We start from the raw sequence: 15,677 nt of genomic DNA, 5'->3' as shown, positions 1-15,677 counted from the left end.
GTCTGCCTCTTTCAGAAATGAGAACTTGCAGCAGAATATATGCGTCTTTCTCTTCCAGAAATGAAAACTTGAAGCAGAATATATGCCTCTGCCTCTTCCAGAAATGAGAACTTGCAGAAGAATATATGCCTCTGCCTCTTCCAGAAATGAGAACTTGCAGCAGAATTTATGTCTCTGCCTTTTCCTCTTCCAAAAATGAGAACTTGCAGCAGAAGTTATGTCTGCCTCTTCCACAAATGAGAACTTGCAGCAGAATAAATGTGTCTGCCTTTTCTTTGAGAAATGCGAACTTGCAGCAGAATATATATGTGTCTTCTCTCTTCATAGAACTTTAAAAGCACTAATTGTCATCCCGTATCTCAGTAATGGGAAAGTCTGTGTTTGCAGAAGAATGATTTTTACCCTAATCCAGGAGGAGAACGAAGCAGGTTTCTCTGGTAAGATATATTACAAAGTGCCTAATTTTCACATCTACTATTGATTTATGGAATAAGAATTAAAATGATGGTTAGTCTTTAAGTTTGCGACACTGAATATTTCTTTTACATCCTTCAAATCTGCTTGTGTTGCATCATAAGAGGCTGTTTGGGAGTCTAAAAACTCCCCAAAATATTCTCGCTTTCATTTATTCCTAATGTGTAACATTTAGGGCGCGTTTCAAGGATTAAACTGCTCCGAAGTGGCCCTTTAATTTAGAGAAGCCGGCCTGAAAACTTATTAAAATCATAGAATTTAAAAGGGTTTTAATGAAAAAAATGGCGTTATCAGTTCCCCAGGGAAGCGCCCAACCTCTTAATCCTCGACATGACTAATCACTGCCTCACTCTCACGCAAGGCAATGAGCGAGCGGCTTATTGTGCCGGCTCACCCGAGCAAGGCCTCCTGCAGATAGAGATTACAGACTAAGCTCATTTCCAAATGTATGGCAAAAATAAGAAAAAAATAGCTTTAGAAATCCCATGTATTTTCTTTACCAGTCTCACTTCATTTTCTGTACAGAGTGTAAGGGTCGCCTGACTGCTCCTAACACTCAGGACAGTGCGGTTACCTCTTGTCAGTGCTGTAACAAGGATAAAATACGTTATACAAACTTTAACAATGCAACTTGCATAAATTACATCACAAATTATCATAACGGTGTGACAACATAATAAAATATATAAATTGTGCTACTAAACATTTCTGCCACTAGATGGCGCCATAGAGTAATGAAGGTACTTTCTGCTCTGTTTCATTATTAGGCGTGTTCCATCTAAACAGCGCACCGTGTGGTCACACAGGGTGCTGCACGTCAAAAATATCATTGGCTGTGGTGTGAAAAATTAATAGTGGCAAAATAAAAACGACAAACTACATTGTCAGTAGCGTTTATATCAGCAGATTTTGCAGTTTGTTGATGCATAATCAATTTGACATTGTCTATTAGTGGTCTTCAGGACAGGAGTGCTCTTAATGAATATGTACGAGCCACATAGAGGTCCTGGATTGAGCTAACCTGCACCCTACCTTATAGTTCCTGAGCATTACTCCTGACTATGGACAGAAAGGTGTTCCTGTATCTTTGGTGCCATATATCGTGTGTCACCTGATTATAAACCCTAGCAGGAATTTTTGGCTTTTTTGGACTATGCCTAAAATATAAGTCCTACTCGAAAAATAAACCCTAGATTAACTAATAGTTTTCTGAAATAAGGCTTGTCCAGCCCTTGCAGGATATGCAACTTTTATTGCTGCACCTTACCCCATTATGTTGTTGTACGCCCCTTAAAATCTCAAAGATTAGTTGTGAGGGTAGCCATAGGTGAGGTGCTCTATGACAAGTATCTATAGAGCAGGGGTCGGGAACTTTTTTGGCTGAGAGAGACATGAACTCCACATATTTTAAAATGTAATTCCGTGAGAGCCATGCTCACTAGGGGGGAGCGGTGGTGGTGGAGCGGATAAGAACGTCCCAGGAAGCAGGGTAGGCGATGCTGCAGGCACAGAAGAGGGCGTGTTGCGACTCAGGAGGGTCAGTGTGCAAACGGTCGGCGATACTACTGCAGACTCGTGGGGTATCACAGCGGCGGGCGGGCTGCTTTGAATCTCCCGCAGTTGACAAAATCGAAAATGGCCGCAGCATATGCACAGATCGACGAGATGGACTTCAAGAAAATGGCCGCAGAGTCCTATCTGCGCATGCGCCGCCTCCACGACCATTTTCTTGAAGTTGATCTCATCAAGTGCGGGAGATTCAAAGCAACCCACAGATCAATGGCGCCTGCCTCCGCGACACCCCATGAGCCCGCAGTATCGCCGACCCTGCGCCACCACTGCCGCCCCGGTAAGCCATATGAGGTTTGTAAGACGCACCCCAAAGTGCATCTTATAAACCGTAAGATTTGTCTGCGAGCCAGATACAGCCATCAAAAGAGCCACATCTGGCTCGTGAGTCATAGGTTCCCGACCCCTGCTATAGGGTGTCAAAAGTATTTTAAAAAAATATCTAAGCCCTAGTTGCGGTTCACCATACTAATAGTATCCTGGAATAAGGCGTGTCCAGCCCTTCCAGGATATGTAACTTTTATTGCTGCACCTTATCCAGTAGTGTTGTTGTACGCCCCTTAAAATCTCAATGATCAGTTGTGAGGATAGCCATAGGTGAGGTGATCTATGACAAGTACCTATCGGGTGCCAAGAGCATTTTAATAAATATCTACATCCATAAAAGTTTCCGTTTTCCCAGTTTTTAGTGTTATCTATTAGAACAAATAGCCATAACTAAGAACTCTTAGCCTCCAATGCAAAATATACAACAAGGTCCCCACCGTTTTTTTTTTTAAAAGGGTTGTGCTACAAACACAAATCACCTAACCACAGGATAAATATTATGATCACTGGGCGTCTGGATGCTATGAAGCCCCCAACTAATCAAAAGAATAGGGTACTAAAATTCCTTGAGTGAGCAAAGTGGTACTGAGCATGTGCAAGAGTAATAGTCGCACATGCTCACTAGCACTCTGTTCACACAAGTGACATTGGGACCCTTCATTCTTCAGATTGGATCATCCAAGAATCCTAATTTCATCATGTAGCGCATGGACAGGTGGGTGATACATGTTATTAATGGGATAAACGCCTTTAAGGGGCTCTTTCTTCAAGGAACTATTTTAGAATATTTGTATTTTCAATTGTATAATGTCTAAAGCACAGGCTAGGGGTCCGTACAGACGACCATATAAATAGGACGTGTGCTATCCAATTTTTTTTATTGGATAGCACTTCGAGTCATGGTATTCAATGGCCGTGTGAAAAATATCAGATGCCACAGTATAGTACCTTATTTTTACGGATACCTAGAAAATTGTAAATGGGACTAAAAATGCTTAAAAGCTACAACTGTACGAAAAAAAAAACGGATTGCGAAGGGCTGACAAGTGGGAAACAAAATCGTCTCACTATACTGTTGTGAGATCCTAGCCAAAAAAACATTATTTGGACAGTGCCTTCCGCAGAAGAAAAAATAATGACATTCATCTGATCACTTTAAATGTAGGCCGTAAAGCAATATGCTGCGATTTTGGATAGTAAGCAGTGTAAAGTATTTGGCTCTTAGGTGCCAGCATTAGTGAAACCTACTATATTTTATTAATTTACATGCATGGATCTTACAAAACGAAAAATAAACAAACACAAAATTTGGGGGTGAAAAAATCACTAAAAATATAAATGGAAAATAAATAACTTTCCAGTGACCTTGACCCAAAAATAATTCCCTGGAATTCTGCTATGCTTCACTGATTCTCAAGCTTGACGCCATAGTAGTCAGTAATACGTACTTGCTGGTGAGATGAATCTTTGGAGTGATCCCGTGCTCTCCAAACAGTGTGACGAAGACATTGGCGTCTGTTCCTGCTCCTCGCACATCTCCGGTGATAGTCACCACTTCATAAACTAAAAAAAAGATGCAATATGCATTATCAGAAGAATTAGTCGGTGTTCACACTATGTCATGGCCTCGATTCTTACAGGAGAAATGATGGATACAATTAGACTCCATAGAAAAAAATGTATTTTGCCAAGAATCATTCGATTCATGCTGACCGAACCACAGGGAGCACAAATCAGAAAATATCTGGCTTTTCTCCACCCCAATCTGTCTGACTGACAGGTCTATTCCTATGAACACACAAAGGAGAGACCTGTCAATCAACTGCAGGGGGCGGGGAGAATTCGTCTCATATCGGACTAGTGTAGCCGCTCCCTATAGTCCCCGATCGGCCAGCCACATTTTGAAACACGACGCCTTTGGATTTTATTACACTTTCCCTCAAAGTAATGTCCTCAAAGCAAAGTTAGACAACACCTTTACTTTTATATAAAAGGAAAAAAAAAAAGCTAGGGCACATGTTGTTTATAACTATGCCATTTTTGTTTATACATTTTTTCCCTCTTACTTTCTCTTCTTTCTTTTTAGAACCTTTTGAACATTTTAGAAGAAGGTTAAAAAGTTTGTAAAGGTTTGGTGAACACCATTGAATCCACATTTATTGGTGCAATTTCCCCCAACATTCTGGCCCTTTATAAATTAGCTATCTCTCAATTTTTGTTGATTTACAAAGGGGTTTTTTTTTAAGCTTTTCCGTTTTATTGTGGTTAGAATGGTGCAGTATCTAAATCCGGTGAACAGATAAAAAGAGATTTCCATGAATACATCACCCACGTTTTTTATTTACCCTTTTAGGGGATACATGGCATAAATAAATAAATACGCAAAGTATATATATATATATATATATATATATATATATATTGTGAGGCAGTGACAGGGGTAATATTTGAAGACCGCTATGTGTCCCCCAGAATGTGTCTGGAAACCCTCTGAGTTTGCTATAGCTATTACTGGGAGTATAGCACAAAGGGTAACAGGGAGACAGATCCCTCCTCCCAGTCCAGGTTTTGTAGCAATCCTCATGTCCGGCATTTTCATTTAAAATCATGCAGAGCACAGCAGGGTGTGTCTCAGTTGAGAGCCGGGCTTGGTGAAGCTACCACATGTGGTGTGAGCTGGGCTGGCTCTGTGTGGAGTGAACACAGGCCAAGAGTGTGAGCCTAGGAGAACCTTATACAGATCCCTGCGGTTATCGGGGTCCTAAGGTAACAAGACTTTTTGATGCAAAGAATTTGTCTATATGCACCGGCTGTGATCCGGAAGAGACTTTGACTGTGGGAAATTGGATCTATTTATGCTGCAACAATAAATAGACTGTTGGTGTGAACACGCTGCTGCCTCACTGCCTCACGTTTTTGCCCAAACAACGCTGCTACCTCACAATATATATATATCAGCATGTGAAAATAGACCACCTGACCTCTGGGCTCCGGTTTAATGATACCTGGTCTTACTTGGTTGCACGGATCCGGACTGGGAAAACATCCAGCAATAAGGACAGTCTTAGGCTGCTTTCACACTACGTTTTTTAACATGCGTCATGAACGTTTTTTTGCTGTAAAAGCGGATCCTGCTTTTACAGCAAAAAAATGCATGCAAACGCAAGTGTTATTTTGCAGGATCCTGTCACTGGATGTTTAGGGGCGGGCATTGGAGTCATGTGATCGGGAGTGAGGGGAACTGAATGGGACAGACTGGGAGCCGGCATCTGACAGCTGCGAGGCTCGTAACCAAGGTAAACATCGGGTAACTTGCTTGGATGCCCGATATTTATCTTGGTTACGAGCGTCTATACACGTAACCAACGTAAACATCGGGTAACTAAGAGAAGTGGTTACCCAATATTTACCTTGGTTACGAGTGTCCGCAGCTCTCAGGCGGCGGAGAGAGAGAGAGGAGAGGGAGGGGGAGAGACAGAGAGAGAGAGGGAGGTGAGACAGGGGAGAGAGATGGGAGGAGAGAGAGGGAGGAGAGACAGGGGAGAGAGATGGGAGGAGAGAGAGGGAGGGGGAGAGAGACACTGATCACGGAGGCTGGTTTCTGGGCACGCTCAGTAGAGCAAGCAGGATCCTGTCTATCAGCATGCAGCGTTCACATGCGTTTGCGTACTGTTTAGTCAGGATCCAGCAATTTGCAGTATTTGGACGCAGCTCAAAAACGCTACAAGTAGCGTTTTTGGAAAATGTTAAAAAACTGCAACTCGCTGGATCCTCACTATAACGCACGCAAACGCAGGTGAACGCATGCTGACGCGAGTCCATTGCAAATGCATTGAAATGAAAACGCATTTGCACTGGATCCGTTTTTGCGTTAAAAAAACGTTCATGACGCATGTTAAAAAAACGTAGTGTGAAAGCCGCCTTAGAAGGAAGTTCCAGCAGGTAAGACGACTTCAGGTAGTAATGATAAAATCCAGCTTTATTGAGCAAAATTTAAAAATTCCAGAGCTCAAAAATAAAGTGCAGGATACATGCTAAGGCAGACTACGCGTTTCGGCGGTACAAAGTCGCCTTCTTCACGGTCCCAAGTTCTTGTATCCTGCACTTTATTTTTGAGCTCTGGAATTTTTTAATTTTGCTTAATAAAGCTGGATATATACAGTACAGACCAAAAGTTTGGACACACCCTCTCATTCAAAGAGTTTTCTTTATTTTCAGGACTCTGAAAATTGTAGATTCACATTGAAGGCATCAAAACTATGAATTAAAACATGTGGAATGAAATACATAAAAAAGTGTGAAACAACTGAAAATATGTCTTATATTCTAGTTTCTTCAAAGTAGCCGCCTTTTGCTTTGATTACTGCTTTGCACACTCTTGGCATTCTCTTGATGAGCTTCAAGAGTTGGTCACCGGAAATGGTTTTCCAACAGTCTTGAAGGAGTTCCCAGAGATGCTTAGCACTTGTTGGCCCTTTTGCCTTAACTCTGCGGTCCAGCTCACCCCAAACCATCTCGATTGGGTTCAGGTCTGGTGACTGTGGAGGCCAGGTCATCTGGCGTAGCACCCCATCACTCTCCTTCTTAGTCAAATAGTCCTTACACAGCCTGGAGGTGTGTTTGGGGGTCATTGTCCTGTTGAAAAATAAATGATGGTCCAACTAAACGCAAACCGGATGGAATAGCATGCCGCTGCAAGATGCTGTGGTAGCCATGCTGGTTCAGTGTGCCTTCAATTTTGAATAAATCCCCAACAGTGTCACCAGCAAAGCACCCCCACACCATCACACCTCCTCCTCCATGCTTCACACTGGGAACCAGCCATGTAGAGTCCATCCATTCACCTTTTCTACAAAGACACAGTGGTTGGATCCAAAGATCTCAAATTTGGACTCATCAGACCAAAGCACAGATTTCCACTGGTCTAATGTCCATTCCTTGTGTTCTTTAGCCCAAACAAGTCTCTTCTGCTTGTTGCCTGTCCTTAGCTGTGGTTTCCTAGCAGTTATTTTACCATGAAGGCCTGCTGCACAAAGTCTCCTCTTAACAGTTGTTCTAGAGATGAGAAGGTGTGTCCAAACGTTTGGTCTGTATGTATATATATATATATATATATATATATATATATATATATATATATATATATATATATATATATATATATATTGCAGCTTAGGTATCTATAGTTATGACCACTCACATAGTTGTTCCATGGATACCTAAGGTCCTGCAATGCCCTGAACATGAGGTGAGCGACATAGTCAATCAGAATCTAATTGGACGTATTTGCTAATATTATTACACCTACTGCACATTGGGATAAGATCTTGGAGATGGGAATACCCCTTTAAGGAATACCGTATATACAAAGCCAGACACCTGTACTTCTGTCGACCAAGAAGGGGGAATAGTTAAGGTCCATACAAATTAGTACAAAAAAATAAAGGGATGTGGGGGGCATTGTTATTATAACAATGACCAGGTATGGCGGCCTGTTTGGCCAGATTACACTGACAGGCCTCATGTATTGCAATAGATGTCTATTGCAATACATGTGACCAGTGATCAGAAAAATAAAAGTTACACATATTTGGTATCGCCACGTCCGGAACGGCCTGATCCCACAATTTAACCCCTACAGTGAACACCATAAAACATTTTTTTTAAAAACGTGGCAAGAAACAATGCTTTTTCATCATACCTTCGAAATAAAAGTGGAATAAAACGCGATAAAAAAAATGAATGTAAATAAAAATGGTATTGCTGGAAACACCATCTGGTTCCACAAAAAACAAGCTGCGATGTAGCTGCATCAGTGAAAAAAAAAACACTATAGCTGTCAGAATACAACGATGCAAAACCAATATTTTTTCTATAAAATGGTATTTTATTGTGTAAAAGCAGCAAAACATTCAAAAATATATATCAATGTTGTATCACTGTAACCAGTATGTGATAGTCACCAAACATAACAAAAAAATATATAAATCTGGTGTTGCTGTAACCTAACCGACCCAAAGAATAAAGCTGCATTATCACTTATATCGGTGATCAGCGTAAAAAATAAATAAAAACAATTCTTGACCTGCTGTTGATTTGCTCATTCTGCCTCCCAAAGATCGCAGTAAGGCTTGGCTCATATTTATCCTGCTTTCTACGCTGGTGCGCTTACTTCAGAATTTCCGTGTAAATCTCTGAAATACGCGATTCAGACGGAACCTCTGACAGAACATTCCCTATAAAGAGGCAGATGGAGTCACCTTCGACTCTCTATGTCCTATGATCCAGCCATGCCCATCTTTTTAGATGATATAAAAGTGAGGCTGACCCCTCTTTTTTGCACTTCTTAAAATCTGGACATCGCCACACAGAGTCCAGAGTAACTCTGCTACCTCACTAGTGAATTTGTCCGTCGGGGTTTCATCTGAATTACGTATTTTTTAGATTTAGATGGAAACCCTGATGTAAGTGCTCAGCATAGAGCACAGGATAAATGTGAACTGATCCAAAATGTTCTGTACCCCAAATTGCCATCAAGAAAAGATTCTACTCAACCCAAAAGAAACAAGTCCCCACTCAGGTCTGTCATCTGTTAGCAGAAATATAGGGGGCTTCCACGTTACTGGTAGCAGAAAATCTTTGGAAAAACACTATTGCGCCTCCCAAAAAAGAAATCCAGCAAAATCTCCGCTACAAAATCCAAATGCCCCCTCCTTTCTGAGCCCCGCTAGGTGCCTAAACCACAGTTCGAATTCACAGGTTTGGCATTACTGTAGCTAGGCGAGCCCGTTAAATTTACAGTGTGCAGGTCTCCTGAAGCCCTTCTGGGTACAATGTATGGGCACTACAATGTACTGGGCACTACTGTAAAGTGCCGGAGAGGGGTAGTCGTGGGCAAGGGTCGTGGACTCCAATGCACTCCGAAAAAAGTACAGGCACGGGGGGCAGAGTGGAGTGTGTGTTATGTGGTGAGGAGGTGCTACCTGCTGACTGCTGCGCTTCTGTTTCTTCAGCCGGCTTCTCCGGCTCCCGTACACTTCCATGGGCCTTATGCCCCGTGTGCTCAGTAAGCAGACAACTACCAGGTAACACTTGAATGATTTTACTGAACAGATGTGTGACGCCCTGGGCAAGCCAGGGGTCACAGGTCACAACACCACACGCACCCCACATTCCCTGCAGGTACATCAAGCTAACCCAAAATCCTTGTTGCCTTCCTCCAGGGGCTGATGTCCACACCAAGGGGTGGGCCAGGCGGTTGGCTCCGCCCACCGAGGAGTTCACAGCCCTGGAGGAGGGAGGAACCAGGCAGATAGAGTTTGGACAGGAAGAAGAACAGAGTTGAGTGAGGGAAGTGAAAGTAGAAGGAATTGGTAGAGGAGCTTAGGAGAGAAGCTGAAGTAAAGTGAAAAGAAACAGTTTTGTAAAGCCTGAAGTTGGTCCGGGTGTGTGCCCCGGACAGTGACAGCAAGGTCAGCAGACGGCGGTGATAGTCTGCAGGGGGACTGCTCGGAGGTTGCTGGAAGGACCGCGGACGGTTGGTGACCCGGCGGTACCGGAGCAGTATACGAAGAACAGTCAGTACCAGGGCAGGGGCCTTTCGGATCCCGGCAAGGCTAGGAGTCGCCATAATTTGCCAAATTCGTCAGTGAAGGGGACGTCTGTCTCCTAACAACCAAGTCCCGATTGAAGGCAACAGCCCGACTGTGAAGGGGAGACACCGCCACCGCCAGGGCACCAGTTTCCCAGGGCCAGCGCCTGCGGGCAAGAGTAGAGCTCCTTCGGCCCAGCTTGAAGCCGAGGAGTGGGTAACCGGTGGGGACCCATCGCTACCAAAGAGACTTTCATAGGTGCAGGGAAGAGACCGTCACCGCTAACTGCAGGGAACATCAGCACCGTGAACCGTCCGAGGGACCCGTCCAACCAGCCGTTTGTTTACCGAGAACTGTGTCGTGTTTACTGGCTGAGTGAGTACCTCCGTGCCGTGCGGCACAGCGCTGTCCCTGCGCCCCTGCACCTCCACAGGCCCCAGACCCGCCTGTCCACCATCCCAATCCCATCACCGGGCCCCGGGAGCACCACAACCCCTACCCACGGAGGGCACATCAACAACTGGCTGCTCCATACCATCACTCCCGGGCTCCCCATACAGAGCAGCGGTGGTGTTAACAAATCACCACAACCGTGGGAGGCGTCACGGACAATAAACTATCCCAAAACACCAATTCCCCTTTTCACTCACGGGCGAGGAGCGCCGCTCGAGTCCCCGGGATCCGGCCCATCGCTCGAGCCACCGAGCAGCGGCAGGCCGCAGCAGCCGCGGCAGCCGGACCTGAGCAGTGGGAGAGCGCGGCGTCCCGTCCTCCGCCCGCGACAGATGCTTTATATTTGCTTTCCATTTTCTTAGGACAGAGACGTCATCATTATCATCCTTCATACACATTTGCGTCTGTAACCGGCTCTGCTCTACAAGGACGGCCGTAATGAGGCAACTTATCCTCCTGCTTCTGACCCACTCCCCCAGAATGGTGGTGGATCGTTCAGCTTGGATCAAAGACAGATGGACCCACTTTCCTCTCCCACCGTAACTGCTTTCCCACAGGTACCAGAAGATGACGCCTAAGGTAGGGGTGCCCCAATTTTCCCTTTACGACTCCATGACACACCGGACTTAAGGCCGCTTTACACGCTGCGATATCAGTACCGATATCGCTAGCGTGCGTTCCCGCCCCCATCTGTTGTGCGAAAGGAGCAAATCGCTGCCCGTGTCGCACAACATCGCCCAGACCCGTCACACGTACTTACCTGCCTAGCGACGCCGCTGTGACCGGCGAACCGCCTCCTTTCTAAGGGGGCGGTTCGTTCAGCGTCACAGCGACGTCACAGCAGCGTCAATGACCCGCCGCCCAATCAAAGCGGAGGGGCGGAGATGAGTGGGACGAACATCCCGCCCACCTCCTTCCCTCCGCATTGTGGCCGGGAGGCAGGTAAGGAGAGCTTCCTCGTTCCTGCGGTGTCACACGGAGCGATGTGTGCTGCCGCAGGAACGAGGAACAACTTCGTTACTGCTGCAGTAACGATATTTGAGAATGGACCCCCATGTCACCGATGAGCGATTTTGCACGTTTTTGCGACGATGCAAAATCGCTCATAGGTGTCACACGCAACGGCATTGCTAATGCGACCGGATGTGTGTCACAAATTCCGTGACCCCAACGACTTCGCATTAGCGATGTTGCAGCATGTAAAGCCCCCTTTACACTCCACTGCAGATGAGCCCCCTTAAGATATCTCTGCTGCTTTCTGATTCTTTCTCCTTCTTGTCCTGTCTCTTTCCTACTTTAACCACCTCCACCCTGTTCGCTCCACTCTGCTCTTCTGACCCTTCTGGTCCTTGTCTCCTATTCTGCACAGTACTGCAGCTTTTTCCTAACTCCCCTGAACCAGGACATTTCTTCCCCTATATCTTTTCCTGTACTGGGGACCCTCCTCCCATCACTTAGCTCCTGCCACTCCCTATACATTCCCCCACACTAAGGGACCTACCGTAGTGACAACTGGTCACCCTATTACATGACAATGGCAGATTTCCATTTTCATTCTCAACATACATTGCTGTTTGTTTATGGAAGACACCCATGGAGTCAAAATAATCAGTACACCCGCATATGAATTCCCAGAGGGCTCTAATTTCCAAATTGAGGTCACTTAAAAGAGGTTTCTGCTCTTCTGGCACTTAGGGGCTCTCTATATGGAGTCCGCAAACTATTCCAGGAAATACTGTGCCCCAAAGGTCAAATGGCGCTCCTTCTCTCCCGAGTCTCGCCGTATGGCCAAATGGTACTGTACAGTCACATGTGGGGTATTGACACATCCGCAAGAAATTGTGCAATAATTATGTGGTCATTTTTATCTATTTCCCCTTGTGAAAATGTAAAATCTGGGGCTTAAACAACATTTTTATGGGAAAAATGTAATTATTTTTTCTTCACCACCCAAAGGTATAACATTTTGTGCCAGACTTGTGGTGTCAATATGTTCACTACACCCCTAAATTAATTCATTGAGGGGTGCAATATGTAAGATGAGGTCACTTATTGGGGTCTGCTGTTCTGGCACCTCAGGGGCTCTGCCAATGTGACATGGCATCCGCAAACCATTGAAACTAAATCTGTACTCCGTTATGGCGCTGCTTCCCTTTAGAGCTTTGCACTCTGCCTGGAAAGTAGCTTCTGATCACATATGGGATATTGGTATACTCAGGCAAAGTTGTGTAATACATTTTGTGGTCCATTTTCTCCTGTTACTCTTATAAAAATAAAAAAGTTGTGCCTTCTGCATCATTTTGGTTGAAAAAAAACAAAATATTTCATTTTCATGGTTCAATAGTAGAAAATTATGTAAGCAACAATGGGTTCAAGATGCTTACCACACCCCTAGATACATTTTTTGAGGGGTGTAGTTTCCAAAATGGTACTACATTTGGAGAGTTTCTTTTGTTTGCGAACCTTGGCGGCTCTGGAAATTACTTGCCCCAAGGCTTTGGGGTACTCGGTCCTGGGCTGTATATTAGTGGGGTATTTCACTGGGTGGCCGTTGCTCGATTCAGTGACCCTGTGGGTCGCTTGAAAGGAGGAATTTTGTACAAAGGAATAATTAAAATAAAGTGTTTTTCATGACGCCACTTGCGGTATGTGGCTATTTGGATAAAGCTGCCGCTGCCAAAGTCTCTCTCTGGTGGGGCTGATCGTATTGGGGCAGCCTGGATAGTATGGCCCTCCGCAAGTAGAGCTAGACCCCAGGGGAGAATGGTGGTGGTTGTAGTGATACAGACACGTGGGAAGAATTCAGACGACACAGGGGCTGCGGATTAACTTGTGCGTTACTCACTGGTTTGGAGTTGCTGCAACCCGGCTGGTGCTGGTCTTTACCAATCCGGTATTCCCTTTGCTCCAAAGCCAGTGTAGTGACCTGGTGAGCTGTTCTTTCTTGCATTCGTCTGTAGTTGGTGGGTCCCTGTGGCCTGGAGCCTCTTGGGGCACCCCTCCTGTTGTCACTGTCCTGGCCAGTATGGCAGGCAGCTTGAACCTCTTTTGGGTCGGACCCCTGTCCCCATTCCCAGGTTCCCTCTTTGCTGCTCTGCCCCGGACACTAACTTTGGTGAGGTCCTTGATGATCCCCTCACCGGGCACGTATTTATCAGGTGAGCTTGTAGCGTCCTCCTGAACAAGGGGCCCTGTGCGCCACCAGTGCTCAGTCCTGTGAGTACTCGCACTTACTCTCCCAGCGACTGTACTCCTTTTTACTCAGTCACTTTACACTTGCTGACAGACTATCTTACTTCTCCCCTCTCCCTCCTCAGACTCTTTCTAACAAGATGTCCGTTGTCTGACTACTCCACTCACTAGCCCCTCCTCCTCCCCCGGTGTTAACTAGTGGATTGGATGCGCCCCGATCAATAGGTGGCCATCCATCAGTTCCAACTCTAGTCTGTCACCCAGTGTGGGGAAAAGGGCGTGGATGTATGTGTTTGTGGTGATTTACCAGCACTGGTCTTCCAGGAATCCGGGGTTAGCTGTAGTACCGTGTGGCACCTGACACTCAGGGGCGCCACAGAAACACAACATGGTATCCACAATATATTCCAGACAATTTTGCGTTCCAAAAATCAAATAGTGCTCTTTCTCCTTCCGAGACCTGCCATGTGCCCAAACAGTAGTTTTCCACCATACGTGGGGTACTGGTACACTCAGAAGAAATTGCACAACAAATTGTTAGGTGCATTTTTGTGGGGAAAAAGTGTTTTTTTTTATTTTCACAGCTCAACGCTATAAAATTCTGTGAAGCACCTAGGGGTTCAAAGTGCTCACCAACCATCTAGATAATTTTCTTGAGGGGTCTACTTTCCAAAAAGGGGTCACTTGTCAGGGAGCTCCACTGTTTAGGCACCTCAGTGGGTTTCACACATGAACTTTTCTTACTTCTGATTAAAGTGTATTCATCTTGCTATGTTCATGTTCACACTAGAATTTTTTGTACTCAATCGTTTGCACCCTAATTATGTCCTTTCTTGATCACCAGAAGGACAGTTGCCTGTCTTTTATATATTTCTTAAGTGTTTGTTTTTTTTATTTGTAAACAAAGGTTTTTTGTATTTTTAGGCACAAAAACTCATATTTCTCTTTTTTTCCATTCATATCGTTTGAAGTGGCTTATACGGGATTAGCAATAAACTGTTTTTTTACTCATTCATGATAATTATTTTTGTAGCTGTTGGATTTATGGTTTCTCGGAAAACTCAAGGGAGCAGATGTAATAAAATAGGAGCAGCAAAAAACTGGTCACTTTTGAACTTATGACAGGTCTTTATTAAAGAGGTTGTCCACTACTAGGACAAGCCCATCTCATTCCCCATTTTTGGTCCTATTAAAATAAAAAAGCTTATACTCACCTCAAATGAATGCCCAGTTCCAGCGGTGTCAGTGCTCTTCTTCTAGGGGCTCATTACGAGTTGAGTTCATCCAAGTGTCTGACCAACTTGAATCGAGTAACAGGCATTCAAGCATTTTAGTGCTCGCCCATCATTACTGTAAAGTCCCGGAGAGGGGAAGTCGTGGGCGAGGGTCTTTACAGAGGTCCTCAACTCACCCCGACACAGTACAGACACTGGGGTAGAGTGGAGTAAGTGTTGTGTGGTGCAGAGGTGGTACCTGTGAGCTGCTGTCCTTCACCTTTAGGGTCTTGTTCACTCCCATTGGCTTCAGGCCCTGTGCGCTCAGTAAAGAGTCGGAAGCCGAGTACAACTTGAACGATTTCACTACACAGTTGTTTAACAGCAGTTTTCCATCTCCACATGAGATTGATATCATCATCCTCCGTATCCTTCAGACACTTCGCTTCTGACATCCGGCTCGGGCTTACAGGGACGGCCACGATGGGACGACTTAACCTTCCTCTTTGAACCCACTCTCCCAGCATGGTGGTGGGACCCTCGACTTGGCTAACGGACGGGTAGACCACTTGCCTTACCGCCGCAACTGCTTTCCCTCAGGTACCGACAGATGACGCCTCAGGTAGCAGCACCCCTGGACTTATGTCCAACTGCAATAGAGCCCCTTTTGACATTTTGTTGTTCTTTCTTTCTTCTTTCTGTACTGTCTCTGTAGAAGGGACCAGGGGCTGGTGAAGGTTTGGGCTTCCTTCACTCCTTAGGTCCTGTCCCTGTCACCTCCACCTTTCTGGTCCACTCTGTTCCTTCTGGATTTTTTCCAGTTCCTTTCGCTAACACAGCGTCTCCCGATTTGAGC

General features: G+C 45.2%; 1 protein-coding gene across 1 annotated transcript in view; it reads right to left on the bottom strand.

The window, feature by feature from the left end:
• Window positions 1-15,348, bottom strand: part of LOC142256641 (lipoxygenase homology domain-containing protein 1-like) — a 65,262-nt gene extending 49,914 nt beyond the window's left edge. Inside the window, exons 1-2 of the mRNA XM_075328481.1 lie at window positions 15,081-15,348; window positions 3,819-3,933 (exon numbers count right to left, since the gene is read on the bottom strand). Coding sequence (XP_075184596.1) covers window positions 3,819-3,933; window positions 15,081-15,348 — 383 coding nt within the window. The remainder of the gene's footprint in view (window positions 1-3,818; window positions 3,934-15,080) is intronic.
• Between the last annotated feature and the right edge of the window lie 329 nt (window positions 15,349-15,677).

Source organism: Anomaloglossus baeobatrachus, chromosome 1, assembly GCF_048569485.1.
Source record: "Anomaloglossus baeobatrachus isolate aAnoBae1 chromosome 1, aAnoBae1.hap1, whole genome shotgun sequence".
NCBI lineage: Eukaryota > Metazoa > Chordata > Amphibia > Anura > Aromobatidae > Anomaloglossus > Anomaloglossus baeobatrachus.
This window is presented reverse-complemented; position numbering and strand designations above follow the sequence as displayed.